The sequence below is a fragment of the Arvicola amphibius genome, chromosome 3, assembly GCF_903992535.2.
Source record: "Arvicola amphibius chromosome 3, mArvAmp1.2, whole genome shotgun sequence".
NCBI classification, from domain to species: Eukaryota; Metazoa; Chordata; class Mammalia; order Rodentia; family Cricetidae; genus Arvicola; species Arvicola amphibius.
Window position 1 is genome coordinate 90,378,205 of NC_052049.1, and position 12,752 is coordinate 90,390,956.

General features: G+C 51.6%; 2 protein-coding genes across 2 annotated transcripts; one reads left to right on the top strand and one right to left on the bottom strand.

Moving 5' to 3' along the window:
• Window positions 1-3,979: 3,979 nt before the first annotated feature.
• On the top strand, window positions 3,980-5,568 carry Swsap1 (SWIM-type zinc finger 7 associated protein 1). Its single transcript, XM_038323992.1, has 2 exons — window positions 3,980-4,222; window positions 4,785-5,568. Exons 1-2 carry the CDS (start codon window positions 3,980-3,982, stop codon window positions 5,376-5,378), a joined length of 837 nt encoding a protein of 278 aa, XP_038179920.1. The 3' UTR covers window positions 5,379-5,568.
• Window positions 5,569-7,893: 2,325 nt separating this feature from the next.
• Epor (erythropoietin receptor) lies at window positions 7,894-12,558 on the bottom strand. The gene is made up of 8 exons (XM_038323916.1): window positions 12,340-12,558; window positions 11,188-11,320; window positions 10,694-10,869; window positions 10,450-10,607; window positions 9,634-9,787; window positions 9,464-9,551; window positions 8,722-8,809; window positions 7,894-8,628 (listed from the first exon to the last, which is right to left on the bottom strand). The coding sequence occupies exons 1-8, from the start codon at window positions 12,452-12,454 to the stop codon at window positions 8,017-8,019; spliced, it is 1,524 nt and encodes a 507-aa protein (XP_038179844.1). The 5' UTR covers window positions 12,455-12,558; the 3' UTR covers window positions 7,894-8,016.
• Window positions 12,559-12,752: the final 194 nt, after the last annotated feature.

Sequence of the window (12,752 nt, forward strand, 5' to 3'; positions counted from 1 at the left end):
TTCACAATCCCAGAGAACCTAAATTACAATGAGGCTCCTAGCCGGGCGGTGGTGGCGCACGCCTTTAATCCCAGCACTCGGGAGGCAGAGGCAGGCGGATCTCTGTGAGTTCGAGGCCAGCCTGGTCTACAAGAGCTAGTTCCAGGACAGGCTCTAAAAAAGCTGCAGAGAAAACCTGTCTCGAAAAACAAAACAAAACAAAACAAAAAACAATGAGGCTCCTAAGAAAGACATACATGGATCTAATCTACATGGGAAGTAATAAAAGACGAGATCTCCTGTGTAAACTAGGAGCATCAGGACCATGGGAGAAGGCAGAAAGGGGGGTGAGAACAAGGGAGGGGAGTGGATAAAAATATATGGCTCAATAAAAGCAATAAAAAATAAAAAAATAATGCTGGAGATGGCTCAAGGATTGAAAGTACTTGCTGTTTTTTGCAGAGGATCAAGGTTTGATCCCAGAATCCACATAGTAGCTCATAACTGTTTATAACCCCAGTTCCCAGGAATCAAATTTTTTTGATTTCTGCAGGCACCAGGCATACATGTATGCACGGACACACATGCAGGGAAAACAGCCATATACATAAAATATAAATAAGTAGACCTCTTTTAAAAAGAAGAAGAATTCAAGGGTCTAGAGAGGTGTCCTCTCAGAAATGAAGAACACTTGTTGCCCTTCCAGAGAACCCAGGTTTGATTTCCAGCACTCACATGGTGGCTCATAACCATCTGTAACTCCAGTTCCAGGGGATCTGATGCCCTTTTCTGGCCTCCATGGACACTGCACATGTGTGCTGCACAAACATACATGCATATGCCTACACACACACACATACACACACACACACACACACACACATATGAACAACAAATGGCAGCCAGGCCTAGTGCTGTAGCCTGTAATCCCAGCTACTTGTGATATTGAGACACAAGTTTCATGAGTTCAAGGCTTGCCTGGGCTACACAATAAATTCAAGACCAGCTTAGGCAACATAAGTTGAGTGTCTCAATTAAAAAAAAAAAACAAAACACAACCTGTGGTGGCACATGTCTTCAATTTAAGCACTCCGGAGGCAAAGGCAGAATCAGGGGAATCTCTGTGAGTTCGAGGTCAGCCTGATCTACATAGTGAGTTCCAGGCCAGCCAAGGCCATTTACACAAAGAAACTCTGACTAAATAAATAAATAAGACTTAATAAATTAATAAATAGTAAGGGAAGAGACTGGAGAAGTGGCTTAGTAGTTGATCCTGGTCTTACATGAGGACGTGGCTGCATTCTCAGAACTCACATGGTAGCCCAGTTCCAGGGGTCCTGATGCTCTCTTCCGACCTCTGAGGGCACCATGCTCATGTGGCACATATAATACATGCAGGCAAACACAGGGTCATAAAAATAGAAATATAAAAAATTGCATGTGAGGGGACAAAAGAGGACCAGGGATATATATATATATATATGTATATGTATATGTATATATATATATGTGTAGCTTAGTGTTGGGAAGCTTACTTAGCATGCGTGGGACCCATGTTCAGTCCCCAGTGCTGAGTGGAAGAGAGGAAGAAAAAGACAGAACCAGCAACAAACCAAAGACAGCTAGACAGAGCCCTTAGAGCCAGCTCTTCTAGGCAAGGATCAAGAAACGCCTGTGTCCATGTGGGGCTTGTGTGCTTTATGTTTTGCAGGGTTGGGCTGTTTGTCTGTGGTGGGGGTGGGAGCTGAGGCAGCATACTTCACGGAGCAGTGTAACAGGGTGCTGAGGATGTATGTGTGCTTGTGTGCAGAATGCCAATCACACCGTCATCTCACAGTGTGTCCGTGTGTATGTGTGTGTGCATGTGTGCAAGAATAGAGTATGAAAATGGGAATACTGTATGGGATTCTTTGTGTCAGGGCTGAGCTGTGTGTGTGTATGGGAGGTAATGAAAATCTGAAAAGGGAATATATGCAAAATGGCACCGTGTGTGTGTGTGTGTGTGTGTGTGTGTGTGTGTGTGTGCAGGGTGTAGGGGTGCCCAGCTGTGTGTGGGGGTGTACCGGGGGATGTTATTGGAGCTGTTTTCTGTCCCCAGAGGGAAAGAGTAAGCCCAGGAAATCACAGTTCCGCCCTGTCCCTGGGTCTCCAGGCAACTGTACCACTTTGAAGTTACTAGGAGACAAGGTTTCCAGGGAAACCCAGGCTTGAGTGATAGCTCTAGAGCCAAGTCTGGGTGAAGAGACTGGCTGCGCAATCAGAATCTTGGTTCTCATTAATTCTTTCTTCATTCAGTGATTTAACAAGAATTGCAATTCTCGGGACTAGAGAGATTGGCTCAGTGGTTAAGAGCACAGACCCAAGTTTAATTTCCAGCACCCAAATGGCAGACAATAGCTGTCTGTAATTCCAAGATCTGACACCCTCACACAGACATGCATGCACACAAAACACCAACGTACCTAAAATAAATAAATTATTTTAAAAAACTTGCAGTTCTCCAGCGTACTCAGCAGATGCTCATGAAGAAGCCTTCAAGGCCCTCAACCTATTAGCACATCTGTCCTCTCCAGTATCTCTCCCAGTCCCAATAGAAGCAATGCTCTCTCCCGTCAACAGAAGCAAGCATTAAGAAGGTCTCAGGCCAAGAAGAAAGTCAGATGAGAGGTGTCTTCAAGAGCCCTCAGAGGGAGCGTGGGAGAGGGCTCATCATGTCAAGTGCTGGCAGTGCAGGCACGAGCACCGTGGAAATACCAGACAAAGTATGGGTGTCAGGGCAGGGCTGTGATGACCTTGGCGTGGAGACAGGACGAACCCCAGAAGCTTTCGGGCCAGCCAGTCTGACCTACATAGCAGTGAACAAGATACACTGCCTCAAATGAGATGGTAGGCGAGGACTGACCTCCACACGCTCAGGGAGGGCATAGTCCTGCCTGCACACACCCACACACATAGAAATTTTTAAAACTTAAAACGGAAATCAGGGTCAGTAAGATGACTGAGGGTTCTTGTACCAATCCTGAAGACCTTTCTTCCTGGGGACCCCACATGGCAGGAGAGAAAGAACTGCACCCTGTCCCACAGCTTGCCCTTGAACACTAGGTCATCGGAGTACTACACACACACCACCTAAATCAATGTAGCAAACCCCTCATTGAAGCTAGGGACATGGCACAATTTGTAGAGGGCTTGCTTGGCAGGTACAAAACACCGAGTTTGATTCCTGCCTTAACTTGGCGTGGTAGCATGAGCCATCCTCGGAGTTCCAGACAAGTGTAAAATGTCTGGAACCCTATCAAAAAAAAAAAAATCTGAGTCCAGATCTGCAGCCCATACAAAACACATTCTCACACTGAAGCATGCAAAGCCAAGCAAACAGCTGTCCTTTTCCGCCTATGAACAGTCCTTCGGTGACATCTAGCTAATAGTCACGCCAACACACTGCAATGATTACAATGATTCAGAATACTCGCTTTGCAAATGGGCAAGCTGAAGTTAAGAGTCTGGTTTTTATTATTATTTATTTTTAAGACAGGTGCTCATGTAGCTCAGGCTGGCCGAAAACTTCAATATGTAGCTAAGGGTGACCTATTTTTTTTTTTTTAAATTTACTTTTATGTGTGTGGGGTGGCGGGGAGCATGTAAATATGTGTGCCTCGTGCCCGCGGTCAGAAGAGGGCGTGGGATCCCCTGACACGGTTGTTAGTCACCTTGTGGGTGCTGGAAACTGAACTCAGGTCTTTTGCAAGAGCGGCTAGGGCTCTTAACGGCTGAGACACCTCCCCGGCTCCGACCTAGAAGCTGCGCGTTTCTGGGGAGCGCGCTGGCACCCTCGACCTTTTTCCTAATCTGATCGCGCGGCTTTAGGCCGCAGATTCCTGTTCTGTTTACGACGGCTCCAGCGACCGGCAGAGAAGATGTGAACTGTAGCCAATGAGGCATCGGTGTGGGCGGGCCCGGTATGAGAGCGCAGCCCTGATTGGTCAGCGGTGCTTGGCAAATGGCGGAGGCGCTGAGGCGGGTGCTGGACGCAGGCAGTGCAGGGAGGCCCGAGGGGAATGGAGCTAGCGGGCCACCGTTGCTGCTGCTCGGCGCTCCGCGTTCCGCGCAGACGTCGCTGCTGTTTGCAGCCGCCCTTGAGGCGGCAGGGGAAGGCCGCGGGCCTGTCCTCTTCCTGACACGAAGGCCACTTCAGAGCCTGCCGCTCAATACACCCGCAGCGCGGGAACCCTTGCGGCTCCAGGTAACCGGAGGGCGCGGCCTGGAACGTGTCACCCAATGGCAGGCTAGGTTGCGCATGAGTGGCAGGTCGGCAGGCCAATGGCACGACATAAAACCTATGGAAGAGGAGGGTGGAGGAGGCGGAGTAGCCATATGTGGCGTGGCAGCGTGGGTTTAGTTAAAATTGAATGAAAGACCATCGTTAGCGAGTGTGGGCGCCCAGGAGGAGCGGTCGGGGTAGAAACCTTGGTCTAAACACTTCCCCCTTCTTCCCCCTTCTCTCCTCTCTCTCCCTTTGATTCCGAGTTTCCGTAGTGTCAGGCCACCCTGCTACATAACGAGTTTTCAGTCATCCTGGGTAACATGAGACCCTGTATCAAAGAAAAAAATAATTACAATCTTGAGCCATGATACATGCTGGAAAAAGGCAGGTGACAGAGAAGGGCAAAGGCTGCTGGTGCTTCATCCTGAACTTTGTGTATGGGGCGTGAAAGCCTCGACTGGGAAAGAATGAAAGAGCCGTGGCAGGCATAGTATGGAGTCTTGGCCTCCTATATTAAATACTGCCTTTTCCTGTCTTCTAGAAGGTTCGATTCCAGTACCCATCCTCAGTTCCAGAGCTTCTCCAGCTGCTAGCCTCTGCCCATGAGGCCCCAGGGCCTGCCCCCTCCCTTCTACTGCTGGACGGCCTGGAAGACTATCTAGCGGAGGACTCAGGGGCCCAGGAAGCCGCCTACTTGGCTGCATTGCTTCTGGATACTGTTGCCTACTTTAGCCACCATCTTGGAGCCAGTGGCAGCTGCGGGCTTGTGGTGGCCCTTGAGACCCAAAAAGAAGCAGAGGGTGATGTCCCACATCTGACATTGCTTCAACGGTATTTTCCTGCACAGTGCTGGCTGCAGCCAGATGCCCTAGGCTTGGGACAGCAGTACTGCCTTCGAGCCAGCCTGGAGTCGGGCCCGCTGAGCCCCAGGATGGAGTGGTCAGTGACTTTCTTACTCAGTGGAGAGATGAAGATCACCCCATGGCCTACCCAGGCTTCTAAGCCCTGTTCCGATAGAGAAGGTTCAAGTTCTAGAAGTCAGTCATTAACTTTGGCATGTGACAACCTCTCTGGTCCTCAGTGTCCCTTGGATAGAACACTTACTTCAGGGACAGGTGCAGAGTCAAAGGCCTAAACAGTGTAGGTTTTACAGCATTGTTGAGAGCCGGTGAGATGGCTCAGTAGGGAAGGGAGCTTGCCAACTTGCATGATGGCCTGACTTTGATTCCTGGGACCCACATGGCTGGAATCTAGCTGACTCCTGCAGGTTGTCTTCTGACCTCCACTTCTGACACACGCCCTCCACACTAATAATAATAAATAAATAATAAACCCTTCAAAATAAATAAATAAATAAATAAATATAGTCAGCTGAGGCTTCCTTTGCCCACTGGCCGTCATTGATGGGATTCAGCCATGTTTCCTAGTTCATTTCTTTACCTGTTGCATTCTTTTCCCAGACAGGACTTTGTGTAGCTCAGGCTAGGCTCAGACTAAATAAATACTTAGCAGAGGCTATCCTTGAACTTCTCATCCTCCAGCCCCATTTCTTGAGGGCAGGGCCTATGGCGTGTGCTCCTATACTTGACTCCTCTTGCTTATTCCATGGGTGCCTGTGTCCATTACCTCTGTGTCTCTACTTACATACTGTCGGGATTAATCATACACATGCACTTGCACATGTGTGTAGGATGTACAGCTGGGAGTGGAGTCACTCCACATAGATTATGCACACATTTAGCTTTCTTAGGACATACATTTTTAATGCCATTAAACTGAATTTGAGCATGGTGGTATGCAAAATTGTAGGCCCAGCTTTGGGACATAGGTGTAGGAGGTCCCTGTGTAAGGTTGTCCTAAGCTACTCTAGCATACACTAGACCCTGTCTCAGAAGACCCCAAATGGGCCAGGCTGTTAATCCTAGTGTGTGTTTTTTTTTTTTTTCTTCTTTTTTTTTTTTTTTGGTTTTTCGAGACAGGGTTTCTCTGCAGCTTTTTTAGAGCCTGTCCTGGAACTAGCTCTTGTAGACCAGGCGGGCCTCGAACTCACAGAGATCCGCCTGCCTCTGCCTCCCGAGTGCTGGGATTAAAGGCGTGCGCCCGGCTAATCCTAGTGTGTTTAAGGCCAGCCTGGTTTCAGTGGATTGTTCAGGTCACCCAGGGCTACATAGTGAGACCCTGTCTCAAAGGCAAAACAAAAAAAACAGGGAGCCGGAGAGAGGGCTGGGTGGTTAAGAATTCTCCCACAGGATGTGGATTCAGTTCCCAGCATTCCTATCAGACACATTTGCAACTACAGCTCCAGGGGATCTGATGCCCTCTCTGGTCTCCTTGGATATTAGGCAAGAAGTGGTGAACATACATACATATAAGCAGAACGCTCATACACATAAAATTAAAGTATATAAAAATCTTAAAAACGGGCTGGAGAGATGGCTCAGAGGGTAAGAGCACTGGCTGATCTTCCAGAGGTCCTGAGTTCAATTCCCAACAGCCATGTGGTGGCTCACAACCATCTGCAATGAGACCTGGTGTCTTCCTTGCCAGCAGTACATTGTGCGCTAAATAAATAAATAAATAAATAAATAAATAAATCTTAAAAACAACAAAACAAATCAATCCTGAAGGTAAGCTTGGGACTCAGGGTGTTTTAAAGGGGGTGAATAATTCATCCTGTAACAGAAGCTCCTTAAGCTTAGGAAGTAAACAACTCAAAGGCTTCAGGAAGACCCTGGAACTCTCAGACAAGCTGAGCTGCTTGGAAAGGATGCAGGCTGTGCAGTGTGCTCCAGGTTTCCAGCTCTGGGGTGGGCTTTGCTGGTGCAGCTGTCCCAGTCATTTCCACTCCTGCAAGTAGCCCCTTGCCCATATGTGCAGGAATGCACATAACTCCAGTAAAACTCATTGGGTCACCAAATTGGACTTCGGTGGCATGCGTGCTTGGATCTGTCTTTCTACCTGGGTGAGTAGATGTTGCTTTGTGCCCCCCAGGAGTGGTGTGGATGGGGCACTAAGTTTCAGGTGGCTCATGTTGGCAGCTAGGGAGCATGCCATGACTGTTGTGGTCCCTCTTCACATTTGCCAGATACACAATTTCAGTCTTAGCACCAAGACTTTAGCTATACTTTCCCATGGTCTAGGTCCAGGGAAAGATGGGTTTGAGGCTTTTTACAGAGGCTGTGGCAGAGCACAGAGTGACTGCACTTGTGTGAAACTCAAGTTCAGTCCCCAGCACCACGTTATTTTGGTGTGGTGGAACAAGCCTGGAGTCCCAGCACTCGGGAAGTAGGAGCAGGAGCGTCACAAGTTCAAGGTCACCTTCAGCTACCACATCTCAACTAAAATATGAGCTAGCAAGGGAATTCAGAGTAAAAGCATTTCCCATGCCAGTCTAGGAACATGAGAAAGAAACAAAAAACCTGGTTGTGGTGTGTGGTCTGATCAAGCAATCCAAAGATAAGATGGGGGCAGAGGTCAGAGGAACAACCAGAAGCACAACCAGCCTGGGCCATGAAGCACGGCAGGAACAAGGTAGGGGGAGGGAGTCGACTGCCATCCATGAGTTACACACACAAATCAGATACAGAGTGGTAGAAAAATCGATATGTATATATTTCTATGTACAGACAGATAACTGTCCATCTTGACATTGCAAGGCTGTTGCTTCCTGGGCAGGACGGGCTGGGCAGAAGACCAAGGTCAGCTGTGACTTTAAGTATGGCCTTCAACCCTGTTCAAGAAGTTGTGGGCTTGGGATCTCGTAGGCTGGTGTCCTAGGAGCAGGCCACGTAGCTGGGGTGTAGAGGCTCTGGGTCCGGGACAAGGCTATTCTCATAGGGGTGAGAGTAGGGGCCATCAGATGCGTCCCCATGGACTCCCTGGGAACTCCCCGAACTGTAATCTGTTGAGATGCCCGAATCAGACACCACAAGGTACAGGTACTTCAGGTGAGGTGGAGTGGGAGGCAGCTCAGGAGGTAGTGCTCGAGGGCAGAGGCGCTGGGAGTTGGGGTCCAGGATGGTGTACTCAAAAGTGGAAGGTGAAGTGCCCTCTGGCCTGGGCTTTGAGGCCAACTCAGAAGGGCAGGAAGATGCTTCCGAGCCTTCATCCATAGTCACTGGGTCCACACTGTCCCCAGATCCAGAGAGGTCCTCACTGCATGGGCTCCGGGGCAGCAACCACTCATCCAGTACCAGGTAGGTGTCCTGGGCATGCTCACTGCCCACTGGCTCCAGTAAGGGCCCCTTGTCGTCTGCCCGTGGCTCCCCTGCCTGTGTTACCCCCCAGCAGCGCTCTGAGAGGACTTCTAGGTGGGCAGGTGGGTCCTCCGGGAAGGAGTTGCTTGGGCTCCACCACAGACAGCCATCCTGCTGTAACAGCCACAGCTGGGAAGAGAGCACCCTCCTGCTCAGAGGCCTGGGCTTGGCATGCGGTAGCAGGGCAGCCCCAGGAGCAGAGAAGACAAATAGGTCACCTACCTGGAAGTTACCCTTGTGGGTAGTGAAGAGACCCTCAAACTCACTCTCTGGGCTTGGGATGCCAGGCCAGATCTTCTGCTTCAGAGTCCTGTTGAAGTTAGAAACAAGTCGATGGGTGTGTGATGCTGGGCACTTACCTGTGACCTCTCGGGCCCCCACCACAGCGACACCAAGTTTCCTGCAGCGGGGGAGGTCCTACAAAAGGGTGTCTGGGATAGTTTTGAAGGATGCAAAGGAGTTCAGTGCAGGCTCCCTCACACCCGTCATCTCTCCTTTCCATAGTCTGAGGGTGGGATCCCCAGAACCACCAAAACGCGTGCGTGCGTGCGTGAGTCCCAATGAAGTAAATACCCAGAGCCACGAAGGGCTGGCAGGATGTGTACTTTCTGGAAAAGTAGGACGAGCAAAGTTTTGAGTGCACTGGGAATTATAAATACCGCAGCACGGCTGGTCAGGTCATTAAAACCACTGGGCTTAAATCTCTTCCATTAACTATCTGGTTGTTTTGACAAGGTTGACTACATCGGGAAATGGAACCCACAAAAAAATGCAGGAAGGAGCCATTGCTGAGGTCAAGAGAACTCTAGCAGGTGACCGAAAGAAAGGAAGTTCAAGAGTCTGGGTGTGGTCTGGCTTGTATTCTATCACTGATAACTGGGTGACTCTAAGCCAGTGCTCACCCCTCAGCCTTGCTTTCCCTAGAGAGAGATCTGAGTTAGCTTAGCTCGGGTTGGGGGCTCACCGGCGGTGGGACAGCAGTGCCAACACTGCCAGCAGCATCGAGATGAGAACGAGGATGAGAGACAGCGTCAGGATGAGAGGGTCCAGGTCTGGGAGACAGAAAGGAGGTCAGGGAGGTTTGCTGGGTGTTTGGCCCACCTCGTTCTTCTCTCTGAGGAACTGGAGCCTCACCGCTAGCGGTCAGCAGCGACGCGGGCTCAGACCAGGCGCTCCAGAAGCCGCTGAAGCTCGGCTCGGCCATGCGCGCTCGAACAGCGAAGGTGTAGCGCGTCCCGCCCCTCAGGTTACTCAGTACACACTCAGTGCGTCCTTCCAGGACCTCCACCTAGGGTTCGGTGGAGCCAGAAATTTCACCAACTAGCACCCAGTGAGAAGATGTGGGAGCTTGCACGGAGGCATTTAGTCAGCACCCTAATAATGGGAACGGTGCTTGGGGGCACTCAAGTAACGGTATCAACTGATAAGGCCCATTTTTTTTGGCTCAAGGCAAATCAGATCAAGGACCCCCAAAGCCAAGAGCCGACTCGGGCCATATAAAGGCAGAGCCAGACACCTCACAGAGAGCACCTCCTTGACATCTGAAGATGTGGACTAGATTGTGAGGCCCGAGAGAAGCCTGAGCAAAGTGCGGGGGGGGGGCGGGGGGAGTGGGCGTGAGCTAACGTGAGCGCCAATTAGGTATAGTGCTGCTCAGGGGACCCTAGTGGTGGAACGAGAAAGTTGTTCTCTGATCCCCTCAAGGGCACAGTGGCAAGCGTGCACCCAGCATAAAAAAGAGAGCAATTAAAAAATAGCGATGGTTGGGGCTGGAGAGATGGCTCAGAGCTTAAGAGCACTGACTGCTGTTCCAGAGGTCCTGAACTCACAAGTAGACAGAACCCTGCATAATATTTATAATAAACAAATCTTTAAAAACACAAACAGCGATGGGGACCCGAAGGAGTGGTATTTTGGGCCAGGACGCAGGGAGGTTGAATGGACTCTCACCCTTTGCGTGCCCCCTGCCCGGTTGCCTGCAGACACGTCCACCTCGTAGCGGATGTGGGTGGTCATAGGTGCCCCAGGAGGTGGCAACCAGCGCAACACCACGTGGCTGCCCTCCTCCGCCCGGCGCGCCAGCAGTCCCGCAGGGGCGTCCAGGAGCACTGCAGAAAGTGAAGCGGATGGGGTAGGCAGGGACGCAGCCCAGCCTCCATCCCGACCGATGTTGCTCACATCTCCTCTCACCTACCAACTTCATTGATATGGATGATGCGGTGATAGCGAGGAGATCCGGAAGCCGCAGTCACGCGCAGCTCCAGTGGCACGAAGCTCGACGTGTCCGCCGTCGGCAGTGAACACCAGAAACGCACGGAGCCGCGGACTGTGGGTGCCTGGTGCAGGCGACATGACTTACGTGACTCACCCCTGTGCGACCGGAGAAACCGAGAAGAAAAGATTGGACAATCAGGGAGGGTAGGAGGTGACTGGAGAGTTTTTGATCTCTTTTGCTCAAATAGTGGAGACCATATTGGAACGCCCCAATTCCAAAGTGATGGACCGTTGATGGAGAATTATTCCAACCCTGGCCACCAGGGGGAGCCCTCCACCCATTCCCCCAGCCCCACCTCCGCCTGCCACCCTTAACCAAAACTTCAGACCGGTGGAGACATTCCAGGTTATGACATTCAGGAAACTTTGCTGCCCCGAGCCCCGCCTTAGGTCACCTAGTCCTGGGAGACTCACTCGAGCTGGTAAGAGAAGCTGTAGTTGAAGCCCATCCCGGAGCTCGCCTCTTCCTCCCAGAAACACACCAAGTCCTCCAACCGCTGGGTGAAGCACAGAAGTTCTTCGGAGCCCCGGGATGCCAGCAGGGCCGCTAGGGAGGGGGGTTGCCATGGAGCGGGGAGGTGGGTGGTGGTCAGGGAAGTCGAGGTCTGTACTCCACAGTCCCCTAACCCTCCCTCCTATCGCCTGTGCAGACCCGATAATTTTAGTGCCCCGCCCTCTTCTCCAAGAGGGCCTTCGAGGGGTCTTGCAGAAGTGGCACCTCTAGAACTCCCAGTAGCGACCCCGCCTGCTTTGTCCCAACCCCGTGCACACGCCCACTCACCCTGCAAGTTGAGCGGTGCTGGCCCCGCCCTAGCGCGCGTGTGTGCAGAGTACTGGCCTCCTATCGGTCCCCGCAGGCACCCGGTTGCCCCCCGATAGCGCCAACCGTGTCCCCCGCCCCCCTTCCTCCTCCTAGCAAGAAGTGGAAGAGATCTAGCACCATACGCCGCGCCAAACCGTGTTTACAGTCGCCTGCAGATGGGTCCTGTTCTCCCACTACCTTATCCACTTTCCAGGGCCACTGTGAGCTTGATCACTTCCAACTAGGAGCTCTGACCTACTCTGCCCTTCCGATTTCTACCACGTCTCAGAGTCCCTCAAAACACAACACAGAGCCAAAGGGGTTGGTTAATACCTGTCACCCCAGCAGTTGAGAGGTGGGGAAGGAGAATCAAGTCCAACCTCAGTTATATAGTGAATTTGAGGGCAGCCTGAGCTACCATAAGACCCTGCTTCAAAAACAAAACTAAACAAAAACAGCACAGGCAGGATGACACTTGCCTTTAATCCTAGCAGTTCAAGGCCAACCTGGTCTACCTTCTGAGATCCTGTTTCAAACAACTAAAACAATCTTAAGCCTTTCTAAGACTTTTCCCCCTGGGCATGGCTCAAGGGTCAGACACTGACACGCCTCATCAGGTTCAGAAGCCAGTTTGACCCCTAGGACGCATCTGGGGGTTCAGAGGACGTGGACGTGTAGTGTAGCCCCTGAGACCCAAGCTGGAAATCAGGCGATAGCATTGCCCTCTAGGACTTAATAAGGAGGTACCCATGTACAGCTCTTACCTTTGCTCTCAAACTTGGGGTCCGGGAGGCTGGGTGAGGGAGCCCAGGCTGCACCAGCAAGTAGGAGACAGAGGGGGCCAACCCGAGGCCAGAGGGGCACCCTGAGTTGGTCCATGATGCAGCCCCAGTTTCAGGAAGCCCAGGGCTCCAGCCCCTCCGTGTCCCCCCAGCCTCCCCTCCCCTTTCCTTTTTCCCCTTTCCCCCAGTCCACAGCTGGGTCAGCAGCGGCTGCCGGACACAGCTGACCAGGAGCTTCCAAGTGGCAGCTCCCTCCAGGGGGCGGGGCCAGCACGCAGTCGGGGACAGATAAGCCACAGGCCTCCGGAGGGAACAGGGGCCCTCTTGGGCACAGTCGCCGCCAGAACCAGTGTAGGGGGGTGGGGCAGACAGTAGGGTTTTGTTTCGGGGGAGGG